The 20,938-nt window shown below is 33.1% G+C and overlaps 1 protein-coding gene across 2 annotated transcripts in view; it reads right to left on the bottom strand.

The window, feature by feature from the left end:
* The window catches only part of LOC129757349 (bromodomain-containing protein 4), a 169,945-nt gene extending 158,470 nt beyond the window's left edge, over window positions 1-11,475 (bottom strand). Inside the window, exons 1-2 of one of the 2 annotated variants that reach the window (XM_055754545.1) lie at window positions 11,457-11,475; window positions 10,514-10,778 (exon numbers count right to left, since the gene is read on the bottom strand). In XM_055754545.1, coding sequence (XP_055610520.1) covers window positions 10,514-10,531 — 18 coding nt within the window. In that variant the 5' untranslated portion in view covers window positions 10,532-10,778; window positions 11,457-11,475. Of the gene's footprint in view, window positions 1-10,513; window positions 10,779-11,082; window positions 11,354-11,456 lie in introns of those variants that run through there. The other variant, XM_055754546.1, reaches the window with a different exon arrangement.
* Between the last annotated feature and the right edge of the window lie 9,463 nt (window positions 11,476-20,938).

Below are 20,938 nucleotides of genomic sequence, written 5' to 3'. Positions count from 1 at the left end.
GTCAGGGATGATCAAGAAACCTACTGCTTGATTAGTATATTTTAAAATATTGAAGATTTGTTTAACTTTTCACGTAAGAAGAGAGCTTCCGTGGAAATCTTTTAAGGTCATAGGGAACACTGAATATTCGCATGAATAATAATAATTTTATATGAGATTCACATGATACGACAACTTGTTTTCCAATTGATTGAATGTTTCTTCAGCATGGTGCTTGCGCGGCCCTATGGGAAAGTATTCGTGAAACAATTTAGCACTTTCGTTCGTGGATTAACCATGAAATTTTCAAAATTTAATGAAAGTTATTCTGAAATTAAATTATACAATTATAAATTCTCTCTCTCTCTCATTATCCAATAATAAGTACTTCGTAAAAAAATGTCACTGTTGAAACTGTTCTTGTTCAATGTTGAAATAGGATTACACATTCATTTTTTTTAATAAGACCAAAACAAATATCAAATTCTTCTTTCGTCATTCCCTCTTCTTAATTTTCCGAAAATCCAGGAATAAATAAAGTTTAAGAATACCTTTAAGAATATTTCAATAATTGATAAATTCTTCGAAATTTCAAATAATTGAAAGAGCAAAAGTCAAACTGTAGAAGTTGGGAATCGTATCATCTTTCGGATTCGAGATTTTGCCAAATTATCGATTAAAAATAACTAGATTTTTCTTATTCGTGCAATGTAGATTGGGTACAAGTTAGTTGCATGCAAGATTTGGCAGATTCCAATTTGCTCCAATTTATTGAAAATCTGAATTTTGTATCATCCCCCCGTAATGTTTTAATTCCAAGAAACAAATGAAAGATTGAAACTTGTTGCGGCCTTACATTACAGATAAAATCGTGATGAGGTATTATTATTATTATTATAATTTTGGTGAGAGCAGGTTTTGATTTATTTGGAGGCCTGAACTAAAATTAGCTATCCTTTATTCAACAGCTCATGTTTCGAAGATGCTACGGTTGATTTTCAAAAATTGAAAACATACATTAATATAATAGTATTTATTTTTGTCATGCCTTTAAAATATATCTAAAATAAGGTTGCAGATTTTTTTCAATACGTTTACGGGCCGGACAAATCCGGGCAATTTTACCAAAAATCCGGGCAAATTTTGTCTAAACCCAGAAATTACTCAACATAGATCAAGAAAAACAATTGAATTTTTTTTTTCATCAAAGCTCATCGACAGATTTTAATTCGTTTTCAAGACCTCCAAAAAAACTTTCATAATTTTTTTCAAAAAAAACTTGCTCAAAAAATTTCGTTTTAAAGGCATAAATAAAAAAAACTTACAACACAATGAAATCCGAGCTAGAGCTGTGCTGGACAGTTCCCAAAATATGTATTAAATATCTGGGCAATTCGGCAACCTTAATCTAACATATTCAAAATAAAGGTTATACATAAAAATCTCTTAAAGATCTTGATCAACTTTGACGTTTGAGAATAATTCTGCAGAAGTTTTATTTTCCCTTTCTGTTCGATAAGTATTAGATTTTGAAGAAATTCCTGAAAGATCATATAACAAAAACTGATCATCTCTTTTTTAGGGTTTATTAGAACGTTCTGCGTTCTGAATTAAATAACTTAAATCTTCAGTATCAAACGATCAGAAACTATATCTAGAGATAAAGCCTTTTTAGATTTTATCTAAAAGTAAAAGAATTTAATGTTTTTGAATCGAAACCTTTTTGTTACCAGAATGTCAAGGAACAACTTCAATGATATAAGGATGATTATTTGATTAGGATTTTTTTTATATTTATACTGCCGTTCCAAGCAAAAATGTCCCATGTGACTTTTGGGTCATTTTCACTTTTTTGCTGGAAATGGTCTCTTTTAGTGTTAACTTTCGAATAAAAACACAAACAAGTATACTTTGTTCTGAACTTATACGAAATTTTCATCAAGGTGGTTGTCTCTATGTTGATAGTTCTACGCAAGAATGTCACACTAGAGAAAATTCTATGAAAAATGCAAATTTTATCAAAAAATTGCCCTAAGATGAGTTCAAACTGTTGAATTTGATGTAATTCACTGAAAAGAACACTAAAATAGAGGGCAGATGAGGAGCGAGAAGCCTTGAGTGTTTTATTCAGAGAAATTTTCGCTAAATACTTTTCGGTAGGCACTACTTACAAGATCCATACTCAACTATACATTTTTATAAACAAAGAGGAACGTATTTCTCAAATTACGGTTTAACATGAATTTTGGGGAAAAAAATAAACTACGCAAGCTTTTAAAATGATAGAAAAACTGTAGCCGTGTGACAGTTTTTCGTAGAACTAGCATCGGCATGCGTTCTGATTCTACGCAAAAGTGTCACACGGAGCATTTTTGGCTCTAATTTGCTGTTTTTTTTTGTAGGAAATGTATTTTTTTGTGGCAGAAAACATTGTAAAATGATTAACTTGAACTGTTCACTACGAAAAAACTGTCGGTGAATTTTTAGTTTGAGAGAAAAATTGGAAATATAGCTGATATTTCAATCGCGTTTTTCTCGTTTGCACGTTTTTCCACATGGGACAATCTTGCTTAGAACGGCAGTATATATATACTAACAAACTGACTCGGTTTTTTTGCTGCATCTTTTGGAATTATTCAAATTTTGATCAGTCCATTAATTTCAAGTTTATATTCCAAAGTTGTTAATAATGAATCCCTCAAGAATAGGAGCTGCTAGTTGAGTCTCAAATTGCAATACATACTTCAGGTTTCTAAACCTTATCTAAAATTGGTTATTTTCAATCTCTTTTTTTATCAATTTGAAATCAGTGCTTAGGCTATTTTTGCTTGTTTAATGTAAGTTCTAATTCAGTGGTTTTCAAACATTTTTATCCACCGCCCCCTTTCGCTTAATTTTTGAGCTCAACGCCCCCCTGAGTGAATTTTTGAAAAATCTTTAGAAAGAAAGCTTATTGGTATCGTTGCAAAACCATAAGCTTTTGAAATTTCATTTAGTATAATTTGAAACGTAAAATGTAGCACATTTAAAAACTGTTATAATTGACTTTAGAAGGCCGAAAAGCCAACGCATAACCATCAATTTTAGCAAGACAAAACACAAAATAAAATTGACAACCAAGAGTGAAATTATTTTTTTTTTTTTTTATTTTTTCAGGACAAATACTTAAACTGGAAAACACAAAAAATCTAAAAACAAATTACCTTTCAAAATTTTGGTTAACATAATTCTTTACTTATCAAATTTGCCTTTTATTTTCCACAAAATATTTACTGATAATTCGGTAAATCACATAATAAACAAGAGATTGAAATCAAGAGAGAATTCTTTGCATTTGGAATGGTAATGATCAATATTCCACAACTGCTTCACAAATTGTAACAATTTGCAACAATTAGCACATTGTCACTCTCTCCGAGCACTGGTTCCTCTCATTTGCACTCAAATCTTCTTATTTTCTTTAACAAATTGTCACAAATTACCACAAATCCGATCATTAGCTGCACAATTTGTGTGATCATTGACAATTTTTTCCCTACATTTCAGTTCCCTGATTGTCACGACTAGGAGTCGACACGGCTCATCTCAGCGAAACTCAACAGCAGTTTTATGACATTTCGGTAAATTAACATCAATAATGTTCGAAAATGCAGCGCGTAAAATAATAATAATAATCATAGGAGGTAGAAAAATAGAAGCTATACATTTGAAGTTTTGCGCCATTTGTAACAAGTAATGAATCAAAGATCAATCTAAGAATCAAAGTTTCTGAGAATATTACATTTAATTCGTTACATAATCATTTGGAAACAGTAAATTAACAGGAGGATAAATATTGCTGAGTGTGACTTTTAATTAAAACACAATATTAAAATTCACAGTTATTCTAAAAGGCACGCAGGCACAAGTAACAGAAAACTACAATTGATGTTAACGACCATCGTTGGTTTAAGGTGAATTCGTAATGTTAAAAATATCATAAAAACGTATTCAAAAAGTGATCATCATAACATGTTCTCTGATAGTGCTGTAATTGATACAAAGTCGTGTTTAGAGGTTAGAAAGGTCACGCAGAAGAGTTGTAGGTCGAATCCAGGAGTTTAACTTAGAGAAGCATTAAACGTAAGCATTTTAATTCTGTATCCAATAAGATATATTCTAAACCGTTGTCAACTTTCAGAAATATTTTAATACAGTTTAAAACGTATTAAAAAATTGGAATTGTTGCTTCCCGAAACTCCACACTGATAATGAGTATTTTAAATAGTATCATTTCTTGATTAAATAAATTTCAACTTTTATTTATTGCAATTGTGGACTTAATCTGAATACTATTTTTTCACAGGTCTGGTTCCCAAAACTTAATCCCGAAAATTTAGTAAAAATCGGAAACCTTTGGTGTTTGATCATGAAAAACTGCCTTATTTCATTTCTTTATCGATTTAATTAAAGATCAGCAAATCAGAACTTAAAATAAATTATCCTTTAAGTTGTTAGCATTCTCGTCTTTTATTCCAAAATCTATGACCATATCTGCGACGCCTTCTTTCACAAATTCTGTTCGAAAGATTATATTGTCAATTTTTCAAAAGAATACATTTTAAAAGTTTTCAGGCATTGTATAAACTTTAGAATTTATCAAATTCATATGACCTAGAACACATTTCCATCCAAAATTTATGCTTCTTAGTTCAGGCCAAAATAAACTTACAAAACCAGATCAATATACAGATCGTATACGAAATCTTCCACAATTAAAAAATAATCTATATATGATTGTGACATACAGAGACAAAAACTTGCTTAACAACTGTGTGAGTTTACAGGTATTTGTCCTCAACCTAGCTATAATTTGGTTTTCAGAGTTCTTCAAAGTCGTTACATTGTTGGGCATTGAACTTAGAGTGTTCGTCCCGGGAATTCCCGGTCGGGAAATCCCGGGAATCGAAAAATTTCGGGAATTCCCGAATCCCGGGAAACGATTGAAATATCCCGGGAATTCCCGAACTCAACAAATAAAGCATTTTTCCAAAAAAATACTCAACCTTCCTTAGAATTTTTGGTCAGATTTCGAAAGAATCAAAATTGTTTACCGTGATATACCAATGGTTTAAATTTCAATTAAAAAAAAATTGTTATTACTTTGAATTTGAAAAAAAACGTTAATTTCCTAAGGAAACCTAGTATTAAAAGTGAAAAACGACAACGAATTTAAACAACCATACAATTCCCAAAAAAAACTTTATGAAAAGAATTGAATTGTTCTCTTCACAAAACTCATCATTAAGAACTTCCGTTTCGCAAACTGTGGATAGTAACAAAATCATCGGCAATGAATTGACACTTTTTGAAACAAATGAGCATTAGAACATTTATGAAATTCGATGAATAACCTGAAGTCTAGCAAACTTACTTCTATTAATTTTGCACTTTTTTTCTGAATTTTGTCAAAATTTAGCAAGCACCATTTTTTCGGTTTGAGATAGGTATACTCTTTTGAGTTTATATTTCTTTTAGTACACTGATATTTTTTTATTTTTGATCCTTAATTTGAATGAAGAACCGGATATTACACCATTATTGTGTTACCGTCTACTGCATAAATAATTAATTTAAAATTTACTTCCTAATATCTTTATAACGTTCTAGAGTTTTGCTAAAAAATGTTCAAATAACATTTTTTAAAGGTTTTCTTTAAAAGACATCTGACAAAAAAAAACTTATTCAATGTGTTATAGCGCCCTCTGCGCTTACAAATTAGTAGGGTAATTTCTTATATTCTTGGCACCTTCTGAAATGTGAATTTTGTTGCTTAAAGTAATTTTGATTGCAATTTTGAAACATTAATAGTTTGAAATGTTTTACATTACAAATGTAAAAATACCATACATATATGGTTTTGTATGCAGTGGACTGATGAATTCTCATTTTTAACTTTTTCTCGGGATCCCGGGAATTCCCGGGAATTGGATCTTAAGATTTCCCGATTCCCGGGAACGTTAAAACGGCCGGGAAATGGACACTCCAATTGAACTTACTAGTTGTCATTCTAATTCTTAGTTGTACCGTAATTTGTGAAAATGTGAATTTAAAAAGGACCCCACCGCCCCCCTGAACCCTTCCAATGCTCCCTAAATTTCAAAGTTAAGCTCACCGCCCCCTAGAAGCTCTCAACGCCCCCAAGGTGGCGGTAGGGACCACTTTGAAAACCACTGTTCTAGTTCATAGGTCGGCAAACTGTGGCTCGAGAGTCGCATGCGGCTCTTTTGATAAAAAACTTCGGCTCTTTAGTCCACTGCGCTAATATTATGTATGTTTTTCAAAAAAATATTTAAAATAGTGCTAAAGCGATCTCAATTGAGTCTTGTGACCTGGCACACGGATTTACTTATTGTCCAGAAGTAAATTTTTTAAATAGCATCCACTGCAGAAACAAGCGGAATGGGCCAACTGGCGAAATAATAGTTTTGAAGCCTAATTTTACAATTTTTCTTCAACTGTTTTTTAATCATCAGCATTGATATTAGATTTAATATAACATTAACCGTAAATGCAAAATTTTTCTTTGATGTTATTTAAAGCAACCAGAACTTAAATCAATTTTATTTCTAAAACGTGTGTATATTTTTCAATCAATCGAACACAAAAGTTGAGCTTCACTTAACAGGAAAATCATATTTTTCGTAGGTGATTCAAAGAGTTGGAGAAACAAGAGGAATCAAAAAACGAAAAAACATAAGCCGTAAATATTATGAATTTTTCGAAAAAGATACAACAGCTCGCCGTCAGGACTTGAACCTACAATCTCTGCTTCAGTACAACGGCGCGTTAGCCAATTTTACCACGGTAAACATGATGAAATCGGCCAACACGAGCAGCAGTTGATCGGCAGAGCTCGACATCGAAACACCATGTATATCCCGCATGTGATCTTTCCAACTGATGATCTCTCTTGTTTCTCTATCCCTCTCTATACCCATCGACTCGGGATCCAAGGAAAATCATAGTTTATCATTTACAAAAAAAATAGTGCATAGACAGCTTCTGTTTTATTATCATACAACGTAACCCTCCATAAAAATTGATCAGTTTAAATGTCTAAAATCGTATTAGAATTAATCAGCCGATAATTATTATATATCTGAATATACATACCTCATTACCTCATTTGGGATTACCCAAATTTTCAAAGAAATAATTGGGAATGCCAGGTCCGGTCCGTAATTCGGATATCGAGGAAAAAGGCTCGGTTTTTCCATGATTATTTACAATTTTTACGAAATTACAAATTTTCAACTTGTTTCAGCGAAATAAATTCGCATGCATTTTTGTGAAATTGTGAGATAAAATTTGAAAGCCGCTTTAGAAACCCAATGCCTGGATTTGTCCTGCCTAAATACGTACAGAAAAAAAACTGGAATGCCTACTCAATTAATAACGGGTTAAAAAGTGAATAGATACACGAAATTCAAATACAAAATTCCAAAACTAAGAATTGAGAATTACAAACTAAAGTATGATAGCTCGAATCAGCATTGAGAATGAATTCAAATTTCAATTCTGAAAATTTATTTCAAAACTTAATCACAGGATAAATACGTGTATCCCGAAGTACTTCTTTATAATTGAAAGTTTGTGGTTTTAAATAAAAGTAAATTTTCGAGCCTATCGACACATTCAAAATTTTAAGTCCGATGCCTGCAGCCAATATTTACCAAAAGCACACAAATGTTCAACGAAGTAACGAACATATTTTTTCCCATTTTCGTTTGAGAACTAATCACCGTTGATTTATTGTTATTAATTTTAGTTCTGAACCTTTAAAACCTTAAGAATCTTTAAAATTTTAGTTTTGAACTTTGAACTGAAAGTGCCAGTTAAAATCACATTATTACAGATTTATACTGGTCGAACCACAGATATTTTTTCAAGTAATCTAAGCCTTGGCAAGCACTGCTGAATAATGTATAATGTATTGAATTTAATTTTCCATTCAACCAATCACCTGTGCCATAAATTTTAGTTGAATTCTACCTCAAGCTACTGAATTCTGGAAAGGATTAGCTTAATCTGGGAAATGTCATAAAAAAAGCTTGATAATTTTTAGAAACATTTTTTCACTTTACTTTGTCTTTTAGAAGCTATTCTTTGCGGAAGAAATTTTAAATATACTGCTTTTGTAATATGTTCAAATCTTTCACTTAACACCATGTAAAGTATTCATAGCTTTAAATGGATTAAAAATTTTCTTGATTCGATATATGCCAACGTATTAAAATTGATATGAAATCAAACCATGTTAGAAAAGTTGGCAATCCAGAATAGAACCCATGTAGTCAACGGAAACAAGCAATAAATTTAAAAGAAAAATCCGAGAGTTCGAAAAAAAGCTCTAATGGGTCGAACACTCATATTCATTGATCATTCACATATTTGATTTTTTTAAAATGGAAACAAAAACAATCATTTTTTTTAATGTGGCTCTTTCAAACTCTGAAATTTTGAAAATTTGAAGTTTTTGGCTCTTTCGACTCAAAAGGTTGCCGACCTCTGTTCTAGTTGTATGGAATCCCCCTCAGCTCGCTCTGTCAAATGTGCAGCCGGTTCCGAAATTCCTTAGACACATTTATCGTACTGTGACTAAATATCCTCACAAGCGTCATTTAGTTTTTTGGCCTCATTAGTTATTTCATGTAATGCAAAAAAAAAACTGTAAAAAAGCCTCCCTTTTTCTCCCGCCTTTCCGCTGAATGAAGGGATAGACGCCTTATATGAGTATTGAAAAAAAAGTATGAGAGCCCTTTCCTTACCTTTCTGTCTACCATCTGGGGGAAATGAGGGTGCTCAAACAATGAAAGTATTTCTCGTTCCCCAATACCTTCCCATGCCAAATTTACTTCCATTTGCTTGATAAACTTAAACCACAATAAATAAGTCAAGCAAAAAAAGGATTGGTGTATATACAGTGCCGTTCAAAATTGTTTAGAAATGCAAAGCACGCGCACTGTCACTTCGGCTTTGAACTTTCATAACTTTTAACTTTGATGACATAATTCTATCAAATTTTCTGCGTAAAAAAGATCAACTATCACACTATTATTTCACAAAATTTGAGCTAACTAAAGTTTGCGTGGCTTGAGATACAGTAATTCTGCGAAAATCGGACATTTTGCACTTCTGTTATTCAAAGTGCAATAGTGTGATTGTCTGATAGTTGATCTATCTGACGCAAGAATTTTGATCAAAAATATCATCAGAGTAAAAAGTTATGGAAGTTCAGTTGGAAGTGACAGTGCACGTGCTTCCAATTTCCATACAATTCCATTCCATACAATATAACAACAACAAATGGAAAATTTCTCGTACCCAATAGCTCACCCATGCGAAATTTCTTGCAAATATATAATCCATATTATTATAAGGATATTTCTTGTACCCAAATACCCACCAATGCCGAATTTGGTCTCATTTGCTTGTTCAGCACTCGAGTTGTGCGAAAAATTGTATGAAAGCCAGACAGACAGACTGACAGGCAATAAATTTGTATGTGTATGGATGAAAGCTGATTTTAAAAAATGAGATGGGTCTTTCAATCGAAAAACATATCTAATTTTACAAAAACTTGTTTGCCAACTCAACCAATCATCTAACTATGTACAAACTTTTATCTGCATCGTTTCTTAATGGAATTATTTTGAAATTTATTAAAGTTTTGTCATATGTTTGATTATTTTACATGGAAGCCCCCTTTACAAAAACAGGAAACGCTGCTAGACACTTTTATTAACGTTTCAATTTAGGTCCAGAACTAAAAATATAAAACTAAAATATATTTTCATAAACTAAGTCACAAATTTTCAAAATATTGTTCATTATTCATATTCATTCATTTATTGTGTTTGATTTTTTGATAAAAAACTATGTTGAGCAAAATATTTTAAAATGAAAAAATCGTAGTTAAACGTTGAACGTTGAAAAATAAATTATTAGAATTCAGAATCAGAATTCAGAATGCGAATTCAGAATCAGAATTCAGAATGAGAATTCAGAATCAGAATTCAGAATCAGAATTCAGAATCAGAATTCAGAATCAGAATTCAGAATTAGAATTCAGAATATGAATCCAGAATCAGAATTCAGAATCAGAATCAGAATTCAGAATCAGAATTCAGAATCAAAATTCAGAATCAGAATTCAGAATCAGAATTCAGAATCAGAATTCAGAATCAGAATTCAGAATCAGAATTCAGAATCAGAATTCAGAATCAGAATTCAGAATCAGAATTCAGAATCAGAATTCAGAATCAGAATTCAGAATCAGAATTCAGAATCAGAATTCAGAATCAGAATTCAGAATCAGAATTCAGAATCAGAATTCAGAATCAGAATTCAGAATCAGAATTCAGAATCAGAAATCAGAATCGGAATTTCAAATTTAATCACCGTTTCAATGTTAAATTTTGCCATCTTCAGGGATCTTTAAAATAAAATTTGTAAGTTACATGTGTAATTTGTAGGTTCCAGTTGAACTTACCACAACGAAAAGCTTCATCCTGCAGCGGGATATCCTTCACGCTGTTCCTCTTGGCTGCAGTTTGCCAATGTACAAGCTGCTCCGAAGCAAACTTCAACACTCGACGTTTCGATTACGCAACTACTCTCACACTTTCTAGTTACACACTCTTGAGACACTTTCTGTCACCTCTTCTCGGTTGAAAACTTTCTACCTTCGAACTGATTTCTTCTTCCGGACCTCCTTTTTTATCAATGATTCACTTAAAGACAGCTCCGCTAATCCACTGAAAACCAATGAAAATAATTTTAACACAAAACTTAAAACCTTAAAAGATGATCATCAACCGGACTCAATCACTCATGTAGACATGTAGGCATCATTTTCGTGTTTCGGTTAAATTTTTTCCAACTTTTCTGACTCTATGTCACTGTTTTCGGTGCACTTGGCGGGTGTTCGTTGTTGATGTATCACCAGGTTTTTTTCCTCACGTTTTCTGCACAAGTTTCAACGCAAGCCCCCCGACCTATTTGGGGGGTACTTAATTTCTATCTTCTTCCAGTTGCAAAACTTCGAACGAGCGCGCGCACCTTTCTCTTCCAGAGACAAGTGTATTGTTGCTGCTGTTTTTCTTTTATTTTCTGGTTGATTCACACAGACGGTTACGTTTCATCCGTTTTATCTCGTCGTGATTATCTCTCCCCCTAATTGTACGGATGGCGACGAATGACACTTGAACTTCTCAGCACTTAAATCAAAAGTTTGGGTGTACCAAACTTCAAGATTTTCTTAAAAGCTAGAATCCAGGTTCTGTTCACTGAAACCCCCGTTAGAACAATTTGCCCAAACGTTCTAGAAATCTCTAAAATCTTGTCCAAAAATATGTATGTTTCGCAGGTACAATCGCGCAACGGAACCGTCTCGGAATGCTTCAAGTCTCGGTCAACACCAGAAAAACGTCTACCTTTGTGGACCGATCGTGGTCTACTGAATTTGTGAATCAAAAGTTAAACAAATTTTTATAAACTTGCATCTTCACAGCTCGATCTTGGCGCGGCCTTGCCAACTCTGCCTCCATCGGAAAAAAAAATCTCTCACTCTTACTTCCCCCGGCAATGTGGGACCCCAAAAACAAAAAACGGCGAACCCCAACTCACTCTCACTCTCGTTTTTCACGACCACCACGAGCGCCCCAAGAAACACGTTCACTTTCGTTTCGTCAAGTGGCTCCGGTTGGAGTCTCTTGCATCATCGATCGGCGAAGCTATGCGATCATCAACCGATCATCCAAACAAACCGGGCCCGAAAGCGTGATCGCCGAGAAGCCCTCAAAACCCCCAAAACACACCGCTTGGGGTCTCTCTGTTTAAATTTCTCTCTCTCTCTCAGATGAACCCCGTTCAATAAAGACTCAGAGAGAGACCCCAACTCTCACAATCCTCTCATTCTTCGAACATTTCCGAAATTGCATACAAGTTTTGAGAGAAAGTGTTCGTTCCATTAGGGGAAGAAAGAAGCACATTGACATTTCGGTATTAACGAGCGGATGTTTCTAGCACGAGGTCTCCACTTTTGGGGGTCCGCTTCTTCTTCCTTCTTCTCTTACTTTTTTTTTAGTGGTCTCACCTGCTACGGATGCTCGATCCAATTTGGTTAGGATTAGTGTGAGGATACCCACCTATCTCCAACAGGCTTCGACCAATATTGATCAAGGTCGACCAGCGAATCGACATGTGCCAATGACGATGATGATGATGATGATGATAACGAAACGGTGATGGGAAGATCCTTCTTCTTAGGCGGAAAGATGACATTATGAATGAAATATCAAACGGTGCCCGATAGAACTGTTCTTTCGTCAGCGTCTTTAATTTTTTTTATTACGTTTTACTATCTTCGGTGCCTCTGTGCATCAATAAAAGTATGGACAATCTTGATCGCTTTTTTGGGCAATCTTCAAAGTAGACGCATTTTGGGGTGACATTTGCAAAGACATAAATTGATTTTTTTTTTCAAACCTTCAAATGATGCACACAGTTTCGTTTCAATGAGAACTAGTTTCAAAACGATCTCATAAAAACCTAAAACAGATCTTGAATGTGTATCTTTATGCATGAGAAGTCTATTGTCAGAAGGACAGATATAGTTACTCCATGTTGTGAAATAGAGAATAATTAATTTAAGGAAAAACATTCGAATGATTTTTGTATACTTATAGGGTAACGGGCTTATTTTCGACCGGGTACATATTTTGGACCACCTTGAAGCTTTTTTTCAATCTTTCTCACATAAATCATGCTAATCATGAAAATTTTGAACAAAAATAGTTAAAGCTTCTTCTTATGATTCTAATCACATCTAAGTTTCCATTTAACTAAGCTGATAAGTGATAGAAAATCGGAAACAAAGTTTTGATTTTTCACAGTTGGGCCAAATCAACTAACAACTACAAATATGTTGACAGCTATGGTAAAACACTTGAAAACTAATTAGCAAGCTCAAAGAACCAAAAAAACTTGTTTTATCGCAATTTGACCCATGTCGAAAATAGGTCCAACTTTATTCCTTATGGACTTATTTTGGACCACCCAACATAACCTGAGTATTTAACTCGCTGTTAAATGCTCATGAACATAATAAAACGTGTACGGCGATATGAAAATAATTATGCACACTATCATAATCGCTAATTATAAATAAAATTTGGTCTTTTAGGCATGGACATTATTTTATTCAATCAACTCGCTAAAGCCCAAACACGCCTTTAGAAGGGGTTCACTTCAATCGTCATAAAACCAATATAATCATTGTTTTCACTCACTTTTTGTGCACTTTTCTTTAAACCACGTTGATCTTACAATCTACATTAATGATAAATGTTTGATAAGCAGTTGTCGAAAGCTACAGCTTAAGAACATGAAAAAACTGGACATGCACTTATTTTTTTATTAAGTCATTATTTTTTATGCTTCATGAAAAATTATTAACAGCCATACAGGATTAATTTTCGAGAAAAAAAAACTTGGTTAGGTCAAAGAGACGAAATAAATACCCCGTCTAAAGGAGAGTTGGGAAAAACGACAATAAATCGGCAAATATGTAACTGTGTTTAATATTTTTAACAGTTGATTTATCTCCGTTTAAAGTAGAATAATTTTAATAAATATTATATTCAACTATAGCTATGGGATAGTCTTAACGTGATTCCAATCTTAGAAAAAAATGGTTGAAATGTGTAAAAATTACAAGCGAAAAAGTACTAAAAATCTATTTTTTAGGCTTCTGTGGTTATGCAATATATGAAAAAAAAAACTGTTGAAAAGATAAAACTAAACTTTTGCGAATTTTTCAACAACAAAAATCTGGTTAAAGATGGTTAAAATGATCGTATAATTCTCGCATATATTTATCATTTTTGAATCAATGCATTCTACAGAACTGAGCCAAACCAAATCCACTAAGGTTTTGAAAGTCAAAATGCATCAATTGATGTCGCGGAGTTTATGATGTCAGACTTTATTAACTTATCATTGGGTCGCCTGAAATTATATGCGTTCCAAAAATTGGTTCTAAAGATACAAATAACAAATTTCGTCGAGATTGCAGTATGCAGGGCTAGAAGTTGGTCACTTTTTAGTAACTTTGTCACTTTTTTTGAGCTGGTCACTCACCAGTTACTTTTTTTCAAAATTTGGTCACTAAAGTCACTTTTTTCAACAATTTAAATACACATGACTACATATGTAGATCTCAAAACGTACTTTATGACCCAGCTTATATCTTCATTTGCTAACGCATTTGCCCTTGTCTAAATTCACTACCAAATTTATTTTACAGGTTGAACTCGATTATCTGTTAACGTGAATATCCGTAACATGATTATTTGTTTTTAAGACCAATTTATCTCTGCATAGAAACGTGGTTTTGTCAACGTTTGTGATTCGTTTTATTCTATAAAATTACTTTATATTTTCTTTATTTTTTTTTTTCATTTTAAAGTGAAGTTCAGCCTTTATTAGATCTTTTTCAAATAGGTATTTTTTTGTAGATCAAATTTCAAATTATTTTTTATGAGCTCTAAAATGTGAAATTTAATATTTGAGAATATAAATAGGCACATATTATTCTTTTGGGATTCGAAATTTTATAACTTTTTTCAAAAGGTTTCTAAAGAATTGTATCTATTTTTGTTTCTTGAATTACACTTTATTTTAAAAATGTGTATCAACATTTTTATGTCTTCATTATATAACTGATATCTCTCAATTTGGAATTTCTTATCCTCAATTAAATTTAAAGTCTACTGAAATTTGAATGTTTCGAAAATTTCGACAAGGTTTTTTCCCTTAGACATTTAGCAGAAAATGTCATTTAAAGAATTTATAAAGTTGTACAAAAGCGTTAAGACAACTCGGTTCCAGAGTAAAAAGACAGATCATGTTCGCTTTCAGAACCAAATTTAAAATTGTCCCATACAAACCTTAAACTTTAGATTTACTCTTAAAAAAGATAACTTCATAATACTGCAAAAAAATGGAAGAGTTTTAAAACAAAAAAAGAAACTTTACAGAAATCAGGACATTTGAAATAAAAAAATGATTAAAATTAACTCAGTCTGATGCCATGTGATCAACTGTATTTTCTTCTTTACCATGGGTCTATGAATTCTTATAAAAAGCGTCTCAACCCTCTAATGCAGGTACTACGAATGCGTTCTGAAATAAATAAATTTCTTCAACGGAAATAACTTCATTGGCCTCTTACCAAGCAATTCAGCAAAAATAAAAAATAAATGTTTTTGCTATATTTCTTTTGTTTAAATAGTATGAAAAATATGATAATTTTAATTTTTTTGATGTTTTATAACTGTTTGATGAATTGTTGATGCATTAAAATTGTTGGAGTTCTTTTACAGTTCTGCATTATGCCAAAAAAAAGTGAAAAAAATTTGGAGACATATATGGGCTCGTATGCAGTAAAGGGTTGAAATATACAAAATTGACAATATCATCATTTGATTTGTAGGTTGAAATTTTAGATGACCCTACTGATGTAATTTTTGACTTGATATGGTCACTAATTTAGCCCTAATTTCATTTCAAAGTAACTATTTTGCCCTATTTTTTTGGCCTCATGGTCGCTTCTAGCCCTGAGTATGCTGTCGGAATTATCAAATCATTTAAAACACACTATAAAACGGAGGAGTTTTTCTGTTCTTACTCTATTATTAACGAAAATTACTGTTTTAAAGCATAAGAAGTAGTAGAAAAACAGATGGTTGAAGTAGGAAATGTTTAACAATCAAATGTACCTAAATAGAGACTGGGGGAAAATTAAAGAAAGTTACTCCAAGAATGAATTAACGTGAACAACCAAAACTCGTCTACAAGTTTAAGAAAGGAAAAGATTAACTGAATTATTCGCATAATTGCGCCTCAATCGCTGTCATAAATATAGCAAAATTTAGAATAAACACTTATTTAGTTTAAGGGTGGTCCAAAATAGGTCCAGAAGGTGGTCCAAAATAGAAACCTGGTGGTCCAAAATACCGACCAGAGTAATGAACGAAGAAACGAGTTTTTAGGCTTAAATCTTGTTACTTTGCAACAAACGACGATATGTTTCGATAGAAAAAGTCTTGGTCTTCGTAATGAATGGATAAAGCAGTCAAAAATTGTAGCTTGTACATTTTTATTTCAGAAAATAGCATAGGCACTTCCCAAAGCGGTCCAAAATAGGTCCGTTACCATACAACTTTTAACACTTTTGTGAGATTTTTTAGATTGAGCTTTAGCTTGTCTGCAGTATCGATCAACTCAGGGTAAATTTCAAATTATGGTTAAACAAAAAGAGTTTCCTTAGAAGTGGATTATTACCAGTGATTTAGTTGGAGATCTTTTTTTGTATTGGTCTATTCAAAGAAAGATCTTATTTTACATAATTTTAAATATAAAATTTACTCACACGTTCAGAGTTTCGAATCTGAAGATATTTAAGTTTGATCGGGTCTAATTTTACATCACTGAATTCAAATCTGTGTGACGAAAAACTTAAAATTATGTCTTTACTAGTTTTATTTTATTTCATTCAAATTGTTTGTCATTATGGCTCGAGAATCAGTCGGAATAGGTTTATTTGAAGTTTCTGTTATTTTTAAGCATTTTGTAGAGTGATGTTGACACAAACCTGTGTCTGGAACAAGGGCATTATAAAATGGTGAGTTATCTGGTAAATATAACTTATTAAAAAAAAATCCATAAATTTATCTGGAAAGTTTGTTTTTAAACAACCTTCCAAACGATTAGCTAAAGGATATGCTAATATTTTTTGGTATATGTAAATTATTATTAAACCAACTGATTGGCCCTAAAGCAAGTAAGTATCCGAATAACATATCGAATAACAGGTAAAGCACAGGGTACAGTGAAAGAAGTTTCACTACCTTACAGCAGATCATCAACTTCGGAACAAACAGAACAAATGTTTAATTTCAACGAACATGACGACGCACCTTATTGGAACCTTTCAAAGCTTTGAAAGAATACAAAGCGATGTCACTGGACGTCGTGATTTCCGTAGTATGCGTAAATTTGGAAAAATATGATTTTTTGCAAAGAGCTTGGTTTGCGAAATGTTTCCATAGATAAATCTTTGCTATTTAGAAAAAAAAATCGAAGAACCTACGTAAACAACTACCTTAGTCAATTTTATCATTGTCTAAAACACTTCGAGAATTCTTAATTGAAAATTGGTCTTTGGTTCATTGAAAACTAAGTTTTCCAAAGTAAATGATTTATTTTAATGTAGTCTAAATTTTATGTTCACCTTATGACTTGAAAGTAGCTGAAAAAGTTTAAACCATCAAATAAAAAGTTTTTTTTTCTTTTTTTTCCTTCTAAATTAAAAAGTATTGAATAATATTTTTATAATATCTTTAGCTCAGCAATATTCTCGATCCGCTTGCAGGTTCGCATCACCAGTAAAAATTTCAGCTAATTTTTTTATAATTTCGTAAAAAAATCATTTGTATTATCGAGAACCGCTTTAAAAATATTGATAACTATAAAGTTTTCCAATTTTGTTGGTTGTGCCTTTGAAAGAGAAAAAAACGAAACTTGAATGTCAAATGCTAAAAGATGAAATGGTATTTCCCTCATGGTCGAGTTTTCACCTCCATTTGAATTAAACTAGATAATCGGACAGAAAAAAAACTACCCACAAGTGTTAGTTGAGATTGCTTCAAAGTAGATTGAAGCGGAACAACCCAAAGTAGGTAGTTGCGCTTGAGATTAAAGTTACTCATCCGATACAACGCACTGACGTATTTGTAATGAACTCAAATTCAAGTTTGTACAATTTAGAGTGTAAGGCGTTAGCATTAAAGGGTGATACGGTCAACATTTGGTCAAGGGAAAACGCGTGTAAATCGGTGAAATCGTTTATTTAAAAAATCAAATTAAATTTCTTTTTCAATTTTAATTATAGTTTAAAATTCAGGAAAAATATGGCTTCCGCTTTTCCAAATCCGAATTGCCGGGCATTACGCTAAACCCCTGCCGTCAGATTTTGTACAGCCACCTTGTCCACCTTCTTCGCCGTAGAAGGCCAGTTTGTCTTGAACTGCTGCTCGTCCTTAGCAGTTTTTTTGGTCTTCTTTAGGTTCCGCTTGACAATAGCCCAGTATTTCTCAATTGGGCGGAGCTCTGGCGTGTTGGGAGGGTTCTTGTCCTTGGGAACCACCTGCACGTTGTTGGCGGCGTACCACTCCATGGCCTTTTTACCGTAATGGCAAGATGCCAAATCCGGCCAAAACGGTAAGAAACAACCGTGTTTCTTCAGGAAAGGCAGCAAACGTTTGTTCAAACACTCTTTCACGTAAATTTCTTGGTTGACAGTCCCGGAAGCTATGAAAATGCTGCTTTTTAAGCCACAGGTACGGATGGCTTGCCAAACCAGATATTTCTTCGCGAACTTTGACATTTTCATGTGCTTGAAAATATCTGCTACCTTTCCCCTTCCTTTTGCCGTATAAAACTCCTGTCCCGGAAGCTGCTTGTAGTCGGCTTTGACGTAGGTTTCGTCGTCCATTACCACGCAGTCAAACTTCGTCAGCATTGTCGTGTACAGCCTCCGGGATCGCGCTTTGGCCGTCGTGTTTTGTTTATCATCGCGATTTGGAGTCACTACCTTCTTGAAAGTCGATAGTCCGGATCGTTTTTTGGTTCGATGCACGGTTGTAGACGATACACCCAGCTTATTTGCGGCATCTCGGAGAGAGAGGTTAGGGTTTCGCTTGAAACTACTGGCAACTCTCTTTCTCGTCTCAGCGGCTTCCGGTTTTTGATTTTCCCCCTTCCTGGCTGTCGATAAACGTTCTCCAAACACTTTAGTTATATTTGTAACGGTTCATTTGGAAATTTTTGCGATTTTTCCAGCTTTGCGTGCGAGTAGCTCGGATTTTCGCGATGCACGAGCAAAATTTTGATACGCTGCTCTTCTTCCTTGGACGGAATTTTGACAACTGAAGAGTGAATTCCAAAATCAAAATATGAGCAACATTCTACACACACACACATACACCTTCAAAATGAGGGGTGTTCAGGATTTTTAAATGCAAAATTGAAAGAAATACGTCAAGTTGATATTGACAAAATTTTGACCGTATCACCCTTTACATACATAAACAAAAAACATAAATGTTGTTCGGTTTTCCGCGAAATTTAACGATCGGGTTTTCACGAATTGTGTTGTAAGTTTTCTTGGGATATAAACCGGTTTGCTTCGGCCTGTTCCTTTGAATTTTGGATTACCTTATGTAGATGCTTGATGATTGTTTCAACATAAGTTGGAACTGTTTAGTGTTGAGATTGTTTAGACAATTTTCAATTGAAAAAACTTGGGGAGTTCAATTATTGAATAATAATTTGATTTTTTTTTTGGTGATGGTTTTTTATTCGTTTTTTTAAATTATCGATTTGGCTATTCTTGGTAGCATTGACCCGTACGTTCCGGGTACATCGTTCGCAAATTATGTGGAAAGGTTGGAATATTTTTTTCTCCTTAAATAACATTGCTGAGTTAAAACGGAAAGATTTGTTTATAAGTTTTTGCGGAATGGTCGTTTTGACGAAATTAAATTTTCGACAACGATAGGTTTATCGACACTGAAGATATAAGTTCGGTGAAATATAGACTAGGGAATCGACAGAGTAAAGTTTAGATTTTCTAATAGACAATTTTCTGGTGGGGAAAGATCTCGCAGTCGTGATAACAATAGGCATTATAGCTAGCATTATGATTCTAATAGAAATAGATCGAAATCTCGTTACCACCAGAATGGAAGAGGCAGATATGCCTATTTTAAATGCAATTTTTGTGGCAAAATGGGACATGTTTGGAAATCGTGTTTCGAGCGTGAAAGGATTGAAAGAAATTATGTAAATTTAGTTGACGAGAAACAGGAACAAAAGAAGGAGGTTCATGATTATTTTGAACGGTTGAGAGTGGACTACAGTAGCAGTGACGATTCAGATGAATATCCCTGTATGATGATAAAGTCTATCAATGATATCAGTGAACCTTGTCTCCTAAATGTGCAAGTTGGGGACAAAATTTTGAAAATGGAAGTTGATAGTGGGTCAGCGGTTTCAGTGATAAGTAAAACTGATTACATTTTGAAATTCAAACATTTTCTAGTTGAAAAAATTGACAGAAAGTTGATGGCAGTAAATGGTTCCACCTTGAGTATTTTTGAATATTTTTTCGTGAAGGTTTCATTGAATGGTAAATCAGTTTGTTTGGATTTAATTATATTGGATGGCAACCATCATTTCATTCCTTTAATAGGTAGTAATTGGTTGGATATTTTTGGTTACGGCTGAAGAAAAAAGTTTTCTGAAGTTTTTTCTATAAATAACTAGCTGACCCGGTGTGCTTTGATACCCCTTCCATTGAAAAAATTAAGTTCGTTTAAGAGATCATAATCAAAATAAACTTCCTTTTAAATTAAATTTCAACATAACTCAAAAGCTTTCCATGGCACCTGAGCTTCTAAGTTGTCTTGAGTCTCAAAGTAACTTGAAGGTTTGAAGGTTGAAGGAAAAAAATAGGAGGGGTCTTCAATACACTAAATAAATCCTTTGAATTATAAAAAATTATCGCCCCTTTTGATGCGGAAGGAGTTACACAGGCAAATTTGCACATAATCAAAAAGTGTGCCAAACTTTATGAAAACACTAAGACATGGGTTCCATAATTGATATGTATGTAACATTTATTGAATATGAGTGTCTTAATTTATGAAAGTGGTTAGCGTCTGTCAATAAAATATATCATCAAATTATGTTAAAACTTATTTGTCAGTTCAATAAATCATTATGTCAAAACGCATACGTTTATCAATTTTTAACAAAATTTCAATTTCACGTTTATCAGTTCAGTAGTTTT

The sequence above is a fragment of the Uranotaenia lowii genome, chromosome 3 (genome assembly GCF_029784155.1).
Source record: "Uranotaenia lowii strain MFRU-FL chromosome 3, ASM2978415v1, whole genome shotgun sequence".
Classification (NCBI taxonomy): domain Eukaryota; kingdom Metazoa; phylum Arthropoda; class Insecta; order Diptera; family Culicidae; genus Uranotaenia; species Uranotaenia lowii.
The sequence above is the reverse complement of the archived record's forward strand: the minus strand, read 5'-3'. Positions and strand labels throughout refer to the sequence as shown.